Here is a 15409-nt window from a genome sequence, read left to right on the forward strand (position 1 = left end):
AAGCGTAGTTCAGGTTGCTCTGCTGCACTGAAGGAAACATGAAAACGCTGCGAGGCACGCCCAGATTTCATCAGTTGGAAAGCGTACTTTGCGTCTTCAGGGCAGCCTGCGCTCTCAGGATCCCCCCAGAACCTTTTAAAAATGTGGGTCTCATACGCACATAGGCGAAAGGCGGGGGGTCCGGGTCGTGGGGGGCACTGTCCCGCGGGGCCTGGCACTCCCCGCCTCACGGTTTTAACAGCAAAATAGACACTGCACATTCAACACTTAATAAATACATTTGACAAGGACACGTAGTTCGGGAGGGGGGGGGGTCTGTGTCAATCGATACTTGGCCCTCCCTCCTCCCTGTTTTTATGGCATTAATCACATGCACTCAACACAAGGGGCGGGAGGGGGTCCCACATCACCCGCGTTCCCTCACCGGCCTGGGCCTGGGACGGGTGGGTCGGGTTACCCGGGCCTGGCGGGGCCCGCCGTGCAGCCTGGGGTGCCTTCTGGCGGTGCTGGATCCCCCCGGGGAGGGGGAAACGGTGCGTGATTGTATGTCTGTGTCGGTGAGAATGCGGTATGGAAGGGTCCTGCCATGGAGGATTTGAGCCTCCATTGGCAGGACATCAAAAACTTAATAATTTATCAATATTATATTATACAAAGATGGTTATTATTAGTATTATTATTAGTATTATTATTAGTATTATTATTAGTATTATTATTAGTATTATGTATAGTATATTATATTATTATTAGTATAGGTATCGGATAGGTGAATGGATGAATGAATGGGATGCCTGGGTCTGGGGCCCTCCGTTGTCGGGCCTGCGCGGGTGTCGCCTTGTTGGGGGGTTCCCTCTCTCCGGGCCCGTCTCCGGTCCCCCCCGCTGCCTCTACGGCGGGGCGCCCCTCTGGTCTTGGAGGGCCACTTTTGTGGGGGACGGGTGCGCCTGCCCGCGTCGGCGGCCGGGGCGGCTCTGTCTCTCCGGGCGGGCTGGCCCCCTGCCGGGTGGGGGTCGCTGGCCTGAAGGGTGAGGGCCTCCTGGCCGCGTGTCCGGCCCGGACCGGGTGGCCGGGGATTGCCTGGGTCGCGGTCCGCCGCCGCGGGATCCCTGGCTGCTTCTTTCCGCGCCGTGGGGGCCCCGCCCGCGGGCCCCCTCGGCCGCCGCCGGGTGTGGGGGGGGGTCTCGCAGGCGGTGGGTTGCCTCCCTCCTACTTCTCCCCTCTGTGGGGTTGCCGGTGGCCTGGGTTCCGGGCTCTTCCTTGTCGGCCTCTGGTCTCACGGGTGGCGGGGTTGCTCCCCCCCCTCCCCCACTATAGATACACTTCAGGTGGAGCTTTGTTTGGTTTATTACACACACACACACACACACATACACACACACACACACACACACACACACACACACACACACACACACACACACACACACACACACACATATAGTAATTTAGTCACACGCATACACACACACACACACACACACACACACACACACACACATGCATGATCATATACATACACACACACACACATAGACATACACACTGGCTTGTTCACCTGCATGCTGGCTCTCTAGTTTTTGGGTTTAGGTAGCGGTAGCGATAGCTTAGCTCAGACTGCGATCAGATCTCAAGATTTAGGTCGATTGCTGTTCGTGTTTTGGATGGCTCCGTGCCGGTTTCGTGCTTTGTTTGTGGTTTTTTTGTTGCAGATTTCCAGTGCTTGACGTGTGTCTCCGTGTGTTCCTGCTTCCTGGATTGGCAGTGGATGTCGTCACCACCCCCCCCCCACCCCCTCCCCCCCCAAAAAAAAAAAAAAAAAAAAAAAAAAAAAAAACACTGGGTTTGTATGTGTATATTTATGTATGTGTACGCATATGTGTGCGTATATATATGTATATATTACATATAGTAATAATGCACATATATACACTTTTGGTTTCTACCGTCATGGTATCAATCAATAATATGTGTGCAGACAAGGTAAAAAAAAAAAAAAAAAAAAAAAAAAAAAAAAAATGTGGGTCTCAACAGTGCAAAACGGCCGTGTGGAGGTGAGATGTGGAAGGAGAACATGAGCGAAGGACATGCAGACTCTGGCGAGGGACATTTAATATCACCCCGAGTTAAGTTAGTAGCGGGAGATTAGGGTTACCATTACAAGCTGAAGCAGTTAATGCTCAAAGAAAATGATCACATGATGTTTTGCATACATCCATGTGCACACCCTGGTTCAGTCAACGCAAAAAAAAACAGACGAAGAGAAAACATGGATGTGTTGAAGCTATGGGGCCTTTTTTTCCCTGGAAATAATGCACTCATTGTTTTATTTTCCAGCTCCACTAGGATTTCAGATCTGAACCTCTGGGCTTCTTGCAGAGCTGCACACGAGCACTCCAAAAGTTCTCCAAAAATGTGGGGCCTTTTTCTCCTGCTGAAAAAAAAACTGGAAAATTTATTATTGGAAAAATGCCTCTGGCCCCCCTTTTAAAAAGCTTCCTGGGGCTCATTTCTCAGCAGCCATCCATCCTTAAACCTCCCCCCTTCCCGTGCACCCTAAAGGGAGATGTCACAGTGCTGCAAAGACATCTGCAGACGTTCATTCTCATTTCATCCCCTGCGCTGTCCAGCAGATATACTCCCCCGCACACACAAACATGCGTTGTGTGGTTCGCTGCAGGGTCAGGTAGAGCGTATGGCTGCAGAGCAGCAGGGCTCACGCTGGCTGCTGCTTCCTGCTGCGATGGAGGTTGCCGTTAGCGGCGGGCTTGTGTATATAGCGGGTGAGGGCAGAATTTTGGACTTTTGCCTTTAATTCCCAAAACACATTCCTCTTTTAAATGACTTTCCAGTAAGTTATTTTCCATGGCACGAAACCGAAGACGGCCACAGCGATGGTCTCGTTTCCAAGACTTCTGGTTTCTTTCATCAGTGCTTTAATGTGCTCGGAGACAGAAAATTACAGCATCACAAAGTGCAGTTGTAGCTCTTGGCTTGCTCCTCTGAGTTTCAAAACATTGGCCTGTCACAAGCTTTCCACACTAAATAAGATATTCAGAGCCATTATGTTGGATATTTATAAGAGTTTGTGGAATGCAGTCCCTCCTGGGATGAAAGAGCTGATGGCCTCTTCGATGTTATCGTGCAGCTGGGTCTGCAGGTTCCTCATATTTCAGTAAATACAGATATTTTAATGGCGTGCTCTTCATTTGTGTATTTTTTACATTCTGATCATTCAAATGAGGAATATTTTAGGAATATTTAACTAAACTGCAATGGAAACGCCTTTATTTGCATCTGCAAGTCACCTCGTGCAGCAGGTTGGGAGTTTTCTTGGAAGCCGCAAAGCATCTGGGTACTTTTGGTATTTTGCAGATTGTGCAAGTGTTTGCTAACGTATACTTAGCAAAAACATTTCTAAAGCAGCCCTGGTCGTATTGCATCTGCTTTCAAAAGTGGCTGCACACTTCTCAAGGTTGAGGTTTATGTCGCGCCAAAACCTTTATGGAAACTGAGCTGCAGCGTCGTGATTGCACGAAGGTTTTGAATCCAGACTCACAGGGGCCTGGAACACAGGAAATGGGAGCTAAGGTCAGATCAGAGACGGCAGGTACAGAGGACTGGACTCGAGCCTGGTGAGCTTGACTAATTGTTAGCAATGCTGTGATCCGGCCAAGACTGGAGGCAAGAGACGAGCAGAAATGAGCGGTGCTGATGAGCTGCAGGTGTGGACTGTTGCCACACACACACCGGGAACCGGCTCTGCTCTGATCCGAGAGTGGGTCGCTCGGGACGCTGCACGGAGAACAGGCAGCGGTCCTGAGCAAACTGTGAAACCAGAGCAATCCCAGGCCGCAGACTTCCAACAGGAATACTGATAAAAACCTGTCAACACTTTTTAAACAAGGTGATGTCCAACCTCTGATGATGTCATCATGCAACTCTGCGTCTGTTTCTGATCACAGGAAGCATCCTGGGTCCACTTTTTTCAGCAGGTCGTGTACTGCTCAGCTTTTACAGACTTGGTCAGCTGGAGAAGTCCGTATAGGAATAAATCACTTCTAAACAGCTTTAGTTCTTTGTTCTTATGATTCTTCCTGTTGAGGCGTCACAGTTAACAGCCGCACATAACTGCTGTTTAACATGCTACGACTAAAAGAGGCACAAACCTCGCAGATTTATGGTTGTTTAGCCTCTCAAAGCGTTCATATGGTCAAATTTAGATCATCTTTGGTTCCTACATCCATGAACCAACATTTGACTGAAGAAGTTCATCATCTCACCACGAGATGCGTTCAGTTGTTCCTCTGCATCACAACACCTTCCTCACTTCATCGTAGGGCTGGGCGATATGGACCAAAAGTCATATCTCGATATTTTCTAGCTGAATGGCGATACTCGATATATATCGATATTTTTTCTGTGACATACGGTAATTGGGGTTTCCCCCAAAGCATTATAGCATAGCATCTCTGTTAGCTTCATTTTTTTCTGAGGCAAACCCTTAAAAAAACAGTTTTAATACAAAGCCTCGTGCCAAATGTCACACAGGTACCTTTATTAACAGAGGTCTGCACAATATCAACATGTATAAAACAAATGAAATAAAAATAAACTACCTGCATATATAGAATAAAAATGCTTCTTGAATAAAATAAAACAAATATCCCTTTCCTGCATAACAATTAAATTAAAATACACTGTGCAATTAATACAATGTAGACCAGGGGTCGGCAACCCAAAATGTTGAAAGAGCCATATTGGACCAAAAACACAAAAAACGAATATGTCTGGAGCCACAAAAAATGAAAGGTCTTGTATAAACCTTAGAATGAAGACAAATAGTGAAAGGAGAAATGTCGAAAAAAAAGTCAAAATGTGGAGATTAATGTTGAAGTACAATCTCGAGAAAAAAGTTCAAATGTTGAGAAAAAAGTCGAAATGTTGAGAAAAAAGTCGAAATGTTGAGAAAAAAGTCGAAATGTCGAGAAAAAAGCCGAAATGTCGAGATTAAAAAGGAGAGGAAAAAAGGAAGAAAAAAGAGGAAAAAAAGGAAAGAAAGAAGAAAAAAAACAAGAAAAGAAAGAAAAAAAGAGAAAAAAGAGAAAATAAAGACAAAGAAAGAGAAAAAAGGAAGAAAAAAAGAAGAACAAAGGGGAAAAAAGAAGAAAAAAGCAAAAAAAAACAAGAAAAGAAAGAAAAAAAGGAAAGAAAGAGAAAAAAAGGAAGAAAAAAAAGAAGAAAAAGGGGAAAAAAAGGAAAAAAAAGGTGAAACATTTTTGAAAAAGCTCCAGGAGCCACTAGGGTGGCGCTAAAGAGCCGCATGCGGCTCTAGAGCCGCGGGTTTGCGACCCCTGATGTAGACAGTAACAGGCAGACTTTTCCACTGAGGTTGACAGTTGTGCAAATGACAAAACATTTGTGCAAATCTCAAATAAAACATTCAAGTCAATTTGTCACAAAATAAGCTATATCAAAATCATTAAAAAAAAAAATTATAAATTTTATTTATTTTTTTTTTAAATCGATATAAACGATATTGTCTCGTACCATATCGTGTTTGAAAATATATCGATATATATTAAAATCTCGATATATCGCCCAGCCCTACTTCATCGTGAGTTTTAGTTGATGATTCAAGCACTTGAAAGCATTCTTGGTCACGTCGGTTGGAGGGCGGGTCTGACGAGTAGCTTGTGTCTACGACAGCAAGCAAAAACCTCAACCAAACCCAAAAGAAAACTGAAAACAAGTGTGCCCATGGGAAACCGATACCACCTGCAGCTTCCTCGCCTGCCACCAGTTGCATCAGCTGCAACATCTGTGGACTTTTTCTTCCTTTTTTTCTTTCTTTCGAGATCTCAATTCCCATAAATAGCTCTGATGGGTAGAAGGAAATGTTGCCATGGTGACAGAGCACTGTGGCAGTCAATAATTATTCTGCAGAGCGTGGCGGCACACGGTGGCAGGGACACCTGGTCGCCAGCCTCTCCGGGAGAAGCCAGAGGAAAATATTTCACCTGCTCGTCGCTGGCGACCTCTTTTAGACTCGTTTCTGTGGACATGTGATGTAAATATACATGGAAAGACCCATCAATAGAGCAGACTACTCATGAAACATGCCTCAAGGTGTGTGAAAGAGAGGGAGAGATAGAGAGAGAGCAAAGGAAGAGAAATGTCTCTGAGAGGTTGCCGGCAGCCTGTTGTCCATTAATGTTGGTCTCAGAAAACCATCACGGTTCCGTCATTGCTCTCCCACTTACATGCCTGTGCAGCCCACACACATGCAGACACACACATGCAAACACACACTGGCAAAGCAACACAGACCTCCCTCTCTGAGGCAGCAGCTCTCCCCGCCCTTTCTCATCTTTTTTTTTCAATCTGCTCTCTTCCAGGCGAGGCCGACCTGACTAATCATCCCAGGTGTCGAGGTAAGGCCGAGTTCGCCTCTCGCACTGAAAGTAACATGAGCTTGGGGTGTTTTTTTTTGTTTGTTTTTTTTTATCTGGGGGAACACAACCGGCACTCTGGCGAACACAGAAAGCCCTCTCTGTCATCTGCAGAAGAAGGTGAAATCGGTTCCCAAAGCTGAAAGGGGATTCGCCGCATAACTTCCCTGCTGCCGGAGCTGGAGTGGCGCTTCCACGGCTCCTGCGCGCGTCAGCCGCATTAGCATAGGCAAGCAGAGGGGCACAATAGAGGTTTTCACCACTGCTGCAACAGACACACACATTTCTGTAGTCGCAGTGCTCCAGACAGCCGTCTGGCAGAAAACAGACGAGAAAACAGACGGGGAAAGGTGGTTTCATGTGGTTTGTGCCGACTCATCAACTCAGGTGACTCGAAGGAAGATGAGAAAAGCTATAAAGACACAGAGAAAACACCCTCAAATGTGATATATTTGTCCTTTTGCATTGCACGGGTCCTCTCTAACTTATCCAGCACCAGACAGTCCCTGCCCCCCCACCCCCCATCCCCCGCCCCACAGACACCTGCAGAATCACAGCACACACACTATGAAACACTCCACCCTCTCAACATTTTTTCACCTGACATTTGATCTAGCTCCTGTAACATGACCCCCCCATCCCCTGATTGTTTCACCTGCAGTCCCACGTAAATCATCTCTGGTAAAAATCAGGGGCTCCGTCAGTTCGGTGAAACCCAACTTTCGCTGTGAGCCCGGGACGTGAGCAGGTTTCTGATGTTTGTGCGCAGAGCCCACATGCCGCCTAGGCTCTGGTGAGGGGCCACTGCAGCAGACTGTCTGCACTGCAGTGTCACGCTGCTCTCTCCCGCCACCTGCTGGCCGAGTCTGGGCGCGGCATGCGGGCTGGGCGGCCGGTTAATGATGCACACAATTCAGAAAAATATCCTTTCTGTTTTACTTCAGACTTCAACCTTGTAAACGTATTATATTTAGACATTAAATGAAATATATTACTTAAAAAAACCCACTAGATTGAAACTGTGACAGTATTAATGTGAGGGCTGATTGAAGTCCATTCAGCATAATGTATAAAATGGTGTATATATAATAATTATTATATTGTTTATGAGAAGATATGTGTGTGTGTGTGTGTGTATATATATATATATATATATATATATATATATATATATATATATATATATATATATATATATATATATGTATATATATATATATATATGTATATATATATGTATATGTTGTATAGGTATATTATTTATAATTGCTCTGGTATATCATTTATTTATAAAGCTCAGGTATAATATTTATAATGCTCAACTATAATTCATATTTATAAGGCTGAGGTATAATATTGCAATGAAGTGCTGTACTATTTCTATAAGGTAATAACAGGTATAATTTTTTTTGATGAAGTAAAGCTTGCTGTTATATTTTTTTCTTTTTCTTTTTCAAGCAAAACTGAAATAGAAACAAGGCGTAGGACCTCATAAGTTTTTCTACTTCCTCCTACTCCTTTTCTTGCATGACGGTTTATTTTCCCTTTGATTTTGTTTAAATGACTGTTTATTTATATGCTTTTTTTGTTGTTTTTGTTTGTTTTGTTTTATGTATGCTCGAAATAAAGATTTCAATCAATCAATCAAGTCATTGAACTTGTTTTCCTCTTGTTTTCCTCTTGTTTTCCCAGCTGGTGCCGGTCCGATGTCCTCTCCCTCCACACTGTGATGTGCCATGGCTCCGGTGCTAAGTGGAGTGTGGTGGGGGCCGGAGGCGGGTGTCGTGGGCTCAGGTACGGTGGCCGCGGCTGCTGGTGACGCGTCGTGGGCGGGCAGCGGGCAGGTGGTCCTGGTCGTCTCCCTCAGCACCCTCACAGCCTTGCTGCTGGTCTCTGTGTTCCTGGTTCTGTGCGCCAGCTGCCAGGGGTGAGCATCGACACACACTCGTACCGCTCTCATTTGATGATGGGGGGGCAGAATAGCTCTGATTTATGCACAAAGTCATACAAAAAGAAAACACGATTACTTCCATTGTTGTTCTGCATTGTTGACAAGTTCACTTCCTAAACGCCCACCAGAGAAAGAAATCCATCTTCTGACGGCGTTTTACCAAAGCAGAGCTCTGAAATTCAGAGGCTCCCCATTCTGTCGGGCTGTGTCTGCATGGTGGTCTGAAGAGTGACACTAAACTACACATGGGTTCAAAAAAATAGCTATCTTCAGATAGATAGATAGATAGATAGATTCCATCCCTTATGTCATTTTATCAATGAATGTGGTTTTACTGCTATTTCCACATTTAGAGTCATCACCAGAAAAATAACTTTATTTTCACCTGTTTCAGGAAAATTTCACTTGAAATAAGTATAAAAATCTGCCAGTGGGACAAGATTTATCTTCTCATTACAAGCAAAAAAAGCTTGTTCCACTGGCAGATTTATTTCAAGTGAAAATCTACTTGAAACAGGTGAAAATTGTTGTTTTTTCCAGTGATGAGTCTTGTTTTAAGTGTAATGAGATTTTTTTTACTAAAATGAGACATTTTAACTAAAAAATAAGACAAATATTCTTGTTAAGATTTTGAGTTTTTGCAGTGTGTTTTGCAAGTATATTACTTATCCTGTGAAGGATAGAGACATATTGATAAGTTCAGAAACAGTAAAAACAGTTTTTTATTGTTGTGTTTTGATGTATTTGATGTAAGCCCAGTGGATATTTAAAGCTTACAGAAGGCTGCATTTAACTGCTGCTATGTCATTCCTGCAGTATTTCTGCAGGTGTTTTGGTCATTGCTATTATTTGTAATATATTATATGATTCGTAATCAGCACAAATTATCTGTCCCCTTATGATAAAATCCACCATCCCCCCTGATTTTATTTTTACAACTCAAGTACTGTAGATAGATAGATAGACTTTATTTTATTTTATTTATCTCTAGGGAAATTCAAAGTATTCAGCAGCTACATAGATGCCCAAAAAGCAGGTTAGTATCAACAACAAACAGAAAAACTTGGTTAGTAATATATAAATAACATAATAATGCAGAGCATCAATGAAAGTGTCAAGTGTAGATAAAAATAAATAAATATGGTGGTGTGCAATTTGAAATGCCATCATCAGTCCAGTGCAGAGTCCTGCTGGGGACGTGGAACCATCAGTTCACCTGGCATACGTGTTTTTGTACTGAGTGAGGAAACCCAACCCCACACAAGCCCAGACGACGTTTCAGTCGAAGGATGGCCGTGTACGTCACAAGTTGACATCAGGGGAAATGAAATCACGCTTAAGCGTAGGGCAGGGGTATTCAACTATATTCGGCCGGGGGCCACATCTGCAAAAGGACTGTATGGAGAGGGCCGCACAATTTGAAAATTTGGGGGCTTTCAAAATGTATTTTGCACTCAAAGACGAAGACTTATGTATAATACATTTGTATTATACATTTGAATATATCTAGTTTACATATGAATTATGTATTAATTGTCTCCAGATATAGTCATTGTTAATGTTAAATATAATATTCAAATAAAGAAATATTATTTTAAATGCAAGTTCATTTTGAAACCATGCATTGTGCAAACTTAATGAAGTTGATATTGACCTACTTTTAATAAAACACGCCATAATGACAAAGCACCACTTTCCACCAAGATTTGCTCATTGAATATTATATTAAGCATTGGGCACAAGCATTTCAGTCCATAGTAGCCAGTTTGATGTTATAAATAAGCAACTAAAATATTAACCATAAGCTCCTTTATTAATGACACATCTGTGCATTATATCAGCAAAACAAAACAATCACATGAAATTATAGGAGGCTTAGAAGTTCATCTGAAATGCAAAGTCCTCACTTATTCAAATGAAAAAAATGTCAGGCCAATCCTAGAAGCCTATGTCAACAAGTCCTCTGTACAACGGAGGTTAATAGTAATGTGACAAACATTAACACTGTGCAACACTGGCAAAAAATCTGAAATACATTTTTTCTTTTTTTTTTTTTTTTTTTCAACAAACAACCCCTTTTTTGAAATATGACCAGGGGCCACATAAAAGCTCCTGGCGGGCCGCATGTGGCCCGCGGGCCGCCAGTTGAATATCCCTGGCATAGGGTATAAATCCCTCATCAGTCCTTGCGGAGCAGTGACGCTGGATCAGTGTGTAATTCTGTAAAGATGTTTCTAAACTGTAGAAAGAACAAACTTCTTCAGCACCTGAACATTTATACTGTCCTTCGACGTTAAAATGATGAATTACTGGCCCTTCTCTGGTGCTGATGAAGGTATAGGCACCGACCTTTTCTGTCTGTCCTGCTCCGTTCTCTCATCTTTTCATCCTTCTCTCCCTCAGGCAGAAGAAAACCATAAATGGACATCCAGCAGCAGACCACGAGAACCTCGTGAACGGAGTAAGTTAGGCCTTTTCCCTCATTTCTCATCTAGACTATCATTTACTGAACATCTTAATCATTTTGTGTGTGTGTCTTGCCAGATCAAAGCTCTCATACCTATTAAATATTGTGTGCAATGATAAATAGTTTGTAGATGTGCAAGATGTTTGCTCTGATGTTTGTTTCTTACACAAAGAACGTGAAGTCCAGTTGACTGGATGTACCTGGACCTGAGTATTCAGTGTAAGACTGGGCCTCTGATCCAGGGGCGTTAATATGAGCCAGAATAAAACCCCAACTGGCACATGATGGAGGCTCATGAGGGGTCACCCAGAGGCCGACCGTACGCCGCTGCAGCTGCCAGCGTTTAGCGGGCTGCCTACTTTCTATGCATGTGCTACAAAAACGGATGTCTGAGAGAGTAAAAAAAAACAACAAAGCCTTGTCTCAAGAAAATTTGAATAATATTTTAGATGATTTTGCTTGTTTTAAGAACTGTAGTCAATAATTATTTTTTTGGCCCATTAGCAACGATATTTTTGTTTAAAATAAGACAATTTATGGAATATTAGGGTTCTTTCTAGCAGCTGTCAGTAAAATCTCAGTTTCTTTGTTCTTTTAAATACGGAGCTGTAGAAAACAATGAAAATATAATTGATAATTGATACCAGTATGACACCAGTATGACACCAGTATGATACCAGTATGATACCAGTATGATACCAGTATAACACCAATATGATACCAGTATGATACCAGTATGACACCAGTATGATACCAGTATGACACCAGTATGACACCAGTATGATACCAGTATGACACCAATATGACACCAGTATAACACCAGTATGATACCAGTATGACACCAGTATGATACCAGTATGACACCAGTATGACACCAATATGACACCAATATGACACCAGTATGACACCAATATGACACCAGTATGACACCAGTATGACACCAGTATGACACCAATATGACACCAGTATGATACCAGTATGACACCAATATGACACCAGTATGATACCAGTATGATACCAGTATGATACCAATATGATACCAATATGATACCAGTATGACACCAGTATGTCACATGCAGCTGAGTTAAAGTTACAACTCAAGCTGCAACTGCACAAAACTCATGCCTTCACGTTTTGAATCACGTCGGCCGTAGATCATCCAACACAACAAGACCGATCTCTCCTCCATCACACTGACCACAGAAAGCAGAGTGAAGCCTCTCTGCAAACGGTCAAACAGGGACGTCCAGCTCTCTGCCAGCAGCTCCTGACGTCCCTGCTCATCATGGGGACACGCAGAGACCCCCTGACTCGTGTGCTGTAGGTTATTGTGATAATAAACTAAATCTGAGGAAAGAAAAGAAAGATGCTCAGAGTGAAACGCTGGAACGAAAACGGCGTCCTGGGTGGTGAAGACAGTAATTACCAACTGCCATAATAACGATGTTTCAGTAACGATGCAACATTTAAGAGCGACAAATGTCCCGTTTTTACCTCTCCTGTTATGGTGTCCCTCCCTCTGAGGGTGTGTGTGTGTCTCACACGCGTCCATGTGCACACACACATCCAAGAGAGCCTTTTTACATGTGATTGATATCTTCACGGTAACCTTGTACATCAGCTTAATTGTCCGTCCTGTCTTATTGTTACGAGAGGGAACCATTTGTGTGATGGACTGTGTCGAACCCTGACAGGTTAAATGGGGGTCTTTGTCTTTGCACATGAGTAGCTGAGCTCTTCCTCCCTCGCCCACAATCTGCCCAGCTCTCCTTCCTGCGGCCAGCGCTCACAAACTCTCCCTCCCCTCTTTATTGTTTGCTCTTGTTTTGTCTCACCGCCTGTGTGTTGAAAGTGGGAAGAAAATGCATTTAATTTAGTCAGAGTCAGGAAAACATGACTTCTCATTTCTTATAAAGTCCAGCCAGGAACGGGATAAAAAGTTTATTTTTATAAAAGTGTGGTTTATTTTAATTTTAGGGTTTTGTTTGGATTGCAGTGCAGTTTACACTAAAAGACACACAAAAAAAGCTTTGAAAGACGTTGTCATGACAACACCATTCCCAAATGCAGTTAACAGTCATAAGAGTTATTTAGTCGTGGGGACCCTACGTTAGACTAATGAAGAAAAAACAGTATTTATCCACAGGTTTCCTTAAAATTGTGTGTTTCAGCCAAAGAAAATTTAAAGAATGAGAAGAATTATGAAATAGTTAAAAGATTACATCATTGACAGCCACAGCTGTGACAACATGTGGCCACTAGGTGGAGCCGTGGAGCTTCTCATGCCAAGGAAAACAACTTTAAACAAAGAACATTCTGCGTTTACGTGTGAGAGGTTTTCACGTTGTGACTGATGACTTTGCCTTTGGAAACAAGTGCAAACTGCATCTTGACAACCTGCACGTGCAAGGTGCAAGCTGTCATTTATCATTGAAGAACTCATTAAAAAGCAGCATAATTGAAGATATGATCACCTTTTTTTTAAATTTGATACTCTTAAAAACGGTTTCCTAGTAAAAATGCACTACATCAACTAATCTCAGGAAAACAGACATAATCAGGGTGCTGATACATCAAGAGGACCTGAGGACCCTTGAAATAATTTTCCAAACATGTTGCCCTGCCACAGTGGCTTCAGGATTGCACGGAGGTGTGAAAGTCATCCTGTGCAAGCTGACAGGACTACAGATTGATTTCTGCTCAGCGCCGAGGTGAACCCTCACAAACAGCTCCCCCTTTGTTGTGCAGGTATCGGAGAGAGAGACGGCCAGCCAATCGGCAGACAGCCCGGTGACTGACGCGGCGGTCAGCAGCTCTCACAATGGTCCTCTAACCAGCGGTACAAGTGAGTGGAGACATTAAGCTTCATCTCAGCAGGTCTTTGTTGTCCGTCTGACTGCCCGGTGTTGGAGTCACGCCACGTTCTTTATTAAGTCCCAGGTTAAAGGCCTTTGACGTTCAGCTTTGGTTCCTTTCGGTTGTCAGCTGTTGTTTCTGTTGCTACAACATTCAATTGATGTCTTTAGTCATCCCCACCAGCTGTGCACCACCTACCATCTGCAAAAAACTATAAAAGAAACGTCCGAGCTAATGTAAAAAGGAAGAATGTGTTAAAAATACAGGACTGTCTCAGAAAATTAGAATGTTGTGATAAAGTCTTTTATTTTCTGTAATGCAAAAATGTCATACATTCTGGATTCATTACAAATCAACTGAAATATTGCAAGCCTTTTATTATTTTAATATTGCTGATCATGGATTACAGTTTAATAAAACTCAAATATCCTATCTCAAAAAATTAGAATATTCTGGGAATCTTAATCTTAAACTGTAAGGCATAATCAGCAATAATAAAATAATAAAAGGCTTGCAATATTTCAGTTGATTTGTATGACATTTTTGTTTTTTTAATTGAATTACAGAAAATAAAGAACTTTATCACAATATTCTAATTTTCTGAGACAGTCCTGTAGCTTCTGCCTTAAGTTAGCATCAAAATATCCGTTGGATGTTGTTCTTTCCTCTAAAACTGTCTTTCTTTTTACTCATTAGTCCTCTCAGACACACAGGACACTAGTCTCCAGCTGTCCGAGGAGATCCTGTCCAGCCAATCAGAGCTCAGGTCCTCCAAGTGTCCTCAGGACCGCGAGCTTCCCAGCATCCCCCCCGGCAACGCCCTGGTGGGGGACAGACCCCCGGTCTCCGGGGACAGCACTTACGAGGTTAGCGTTTAAAGTCACCTTACAGCGGCAGACGGAGGAATGAGAGCTTTTGTTGTCGGGCTGTTTGACTGAGCTTAGAAAAGGACTGAACAACATCTCAGAGACGTTGATGACGTGTCTTGTTTATTCATGTCCAGGTGGTGAAGGAGATCGCGGTGGCGTCACGTGACGTCAGCGTGGAGGACTCTCTGTATGAGACGGTAAAAGAGCTGAAAGAGTCCCCGGCACAGCCCTGCCTGCCCAACGGTACCGTCCAGCTGAGCCATGAAGAGCCTCCTCCTCCCCCTCACCCCCCCGCCCTGCTCAACGGCCACCTGAGCCCGTCCACACCTGAGCGGGGGCCGCTCTGTGCCGGGGTGGAGTACGCCTCAGTCGACCTGAACAAGAAGAGCCGCCACAGCGCCGACATGGAGGCGAAGAGGCGCTCCGATAACGCCGCCGTCGCCTCGCACAAGCCGCTGGAGGAGCCGGAGGAGGACGTTCCTCCGCCGGTGCCGGAGAAGGTTCTGGATGAAAACGACAACCAGCCGGTGCTGGTGAACGGGCTGCTGGGAGCCGGCCTGCACAATGGAGAGGTGAGGATTAGGCCTGTGTTGGAAAAAAATTCCAATTCTAAATCGATTCTCATATTAATTCCTAAAAATCGATTCTTATGTCTAAAGATCGATTTTTTTTTCCATCATTTTCGCCAGGTGAACTTTAATCCCAGTAGTCGGACACACAGTTTGTCATGACACTTCTGAAAAAGGCCAGGTGCTTCATGGCAATATGTGTGCGTGGTGACAGAATAAATTAGATAAGCTAAAATGATTTGTTTACT

General features: G+C 43.5%; 1 protein-coding gene across 2 annotated transcripts in view; it reads left to right on the top strand.

The window, feature by feature from the left end:
* Positions 1 to 15409, top strand: part of pag1 (phosphoprotein membrane anchor with glycosphingolipid microdomains 1) — a 53620-nt gene that overhangs the window by 29404 nt on the left and 8807 nt on the right. The window contains exons 2-7 of one of the 2 annotated variants that reach the window (XM_061742442.1): positions 6396 to 6431; positions 8142 to 8376; positions 10804 to 10861; positions 13616 to 13712; positions 14420 to 14589; positions 14727 to 15164. In XM_061742442.1, coding sequence (XP_061598426.1) covers positions 8186 to 8376; positions 10804 to 10861; positions 13616 to 13712; positions 14420 to 14589; positions 14727 to 15164 — 954 coding nt within the window. In that variant the 5' untranslated portion in view covers positions 6396 to 6431; positions 8142 to 8185. The remainder of the gene's footprint in view (positions 1 to 6395; positions 6432 to 8141; positions 8377 to 10803; positions 10862 to 13615; positions 13713 to 14419; positions 14590 to 14726; positions 15165 to 15409) is intronic. The other variant, XM_061742443.1, reaches the window with a different exon arrangement.

The sequence above is a fragment of the Cololabis saira genome, chromosome 15 (assembly GCF_033807715.1).
Source record: "Cololabis saira isolate AMF1-May2022 chromosome 15, fColSai1.1, whole genome shotgun sequence".
Lineage (NCBI taxonomy): Eukaryota > Metazoa > Chordata > Actinopteri > Beloniformes > Belonidae > Cololabis > Cololabis saira.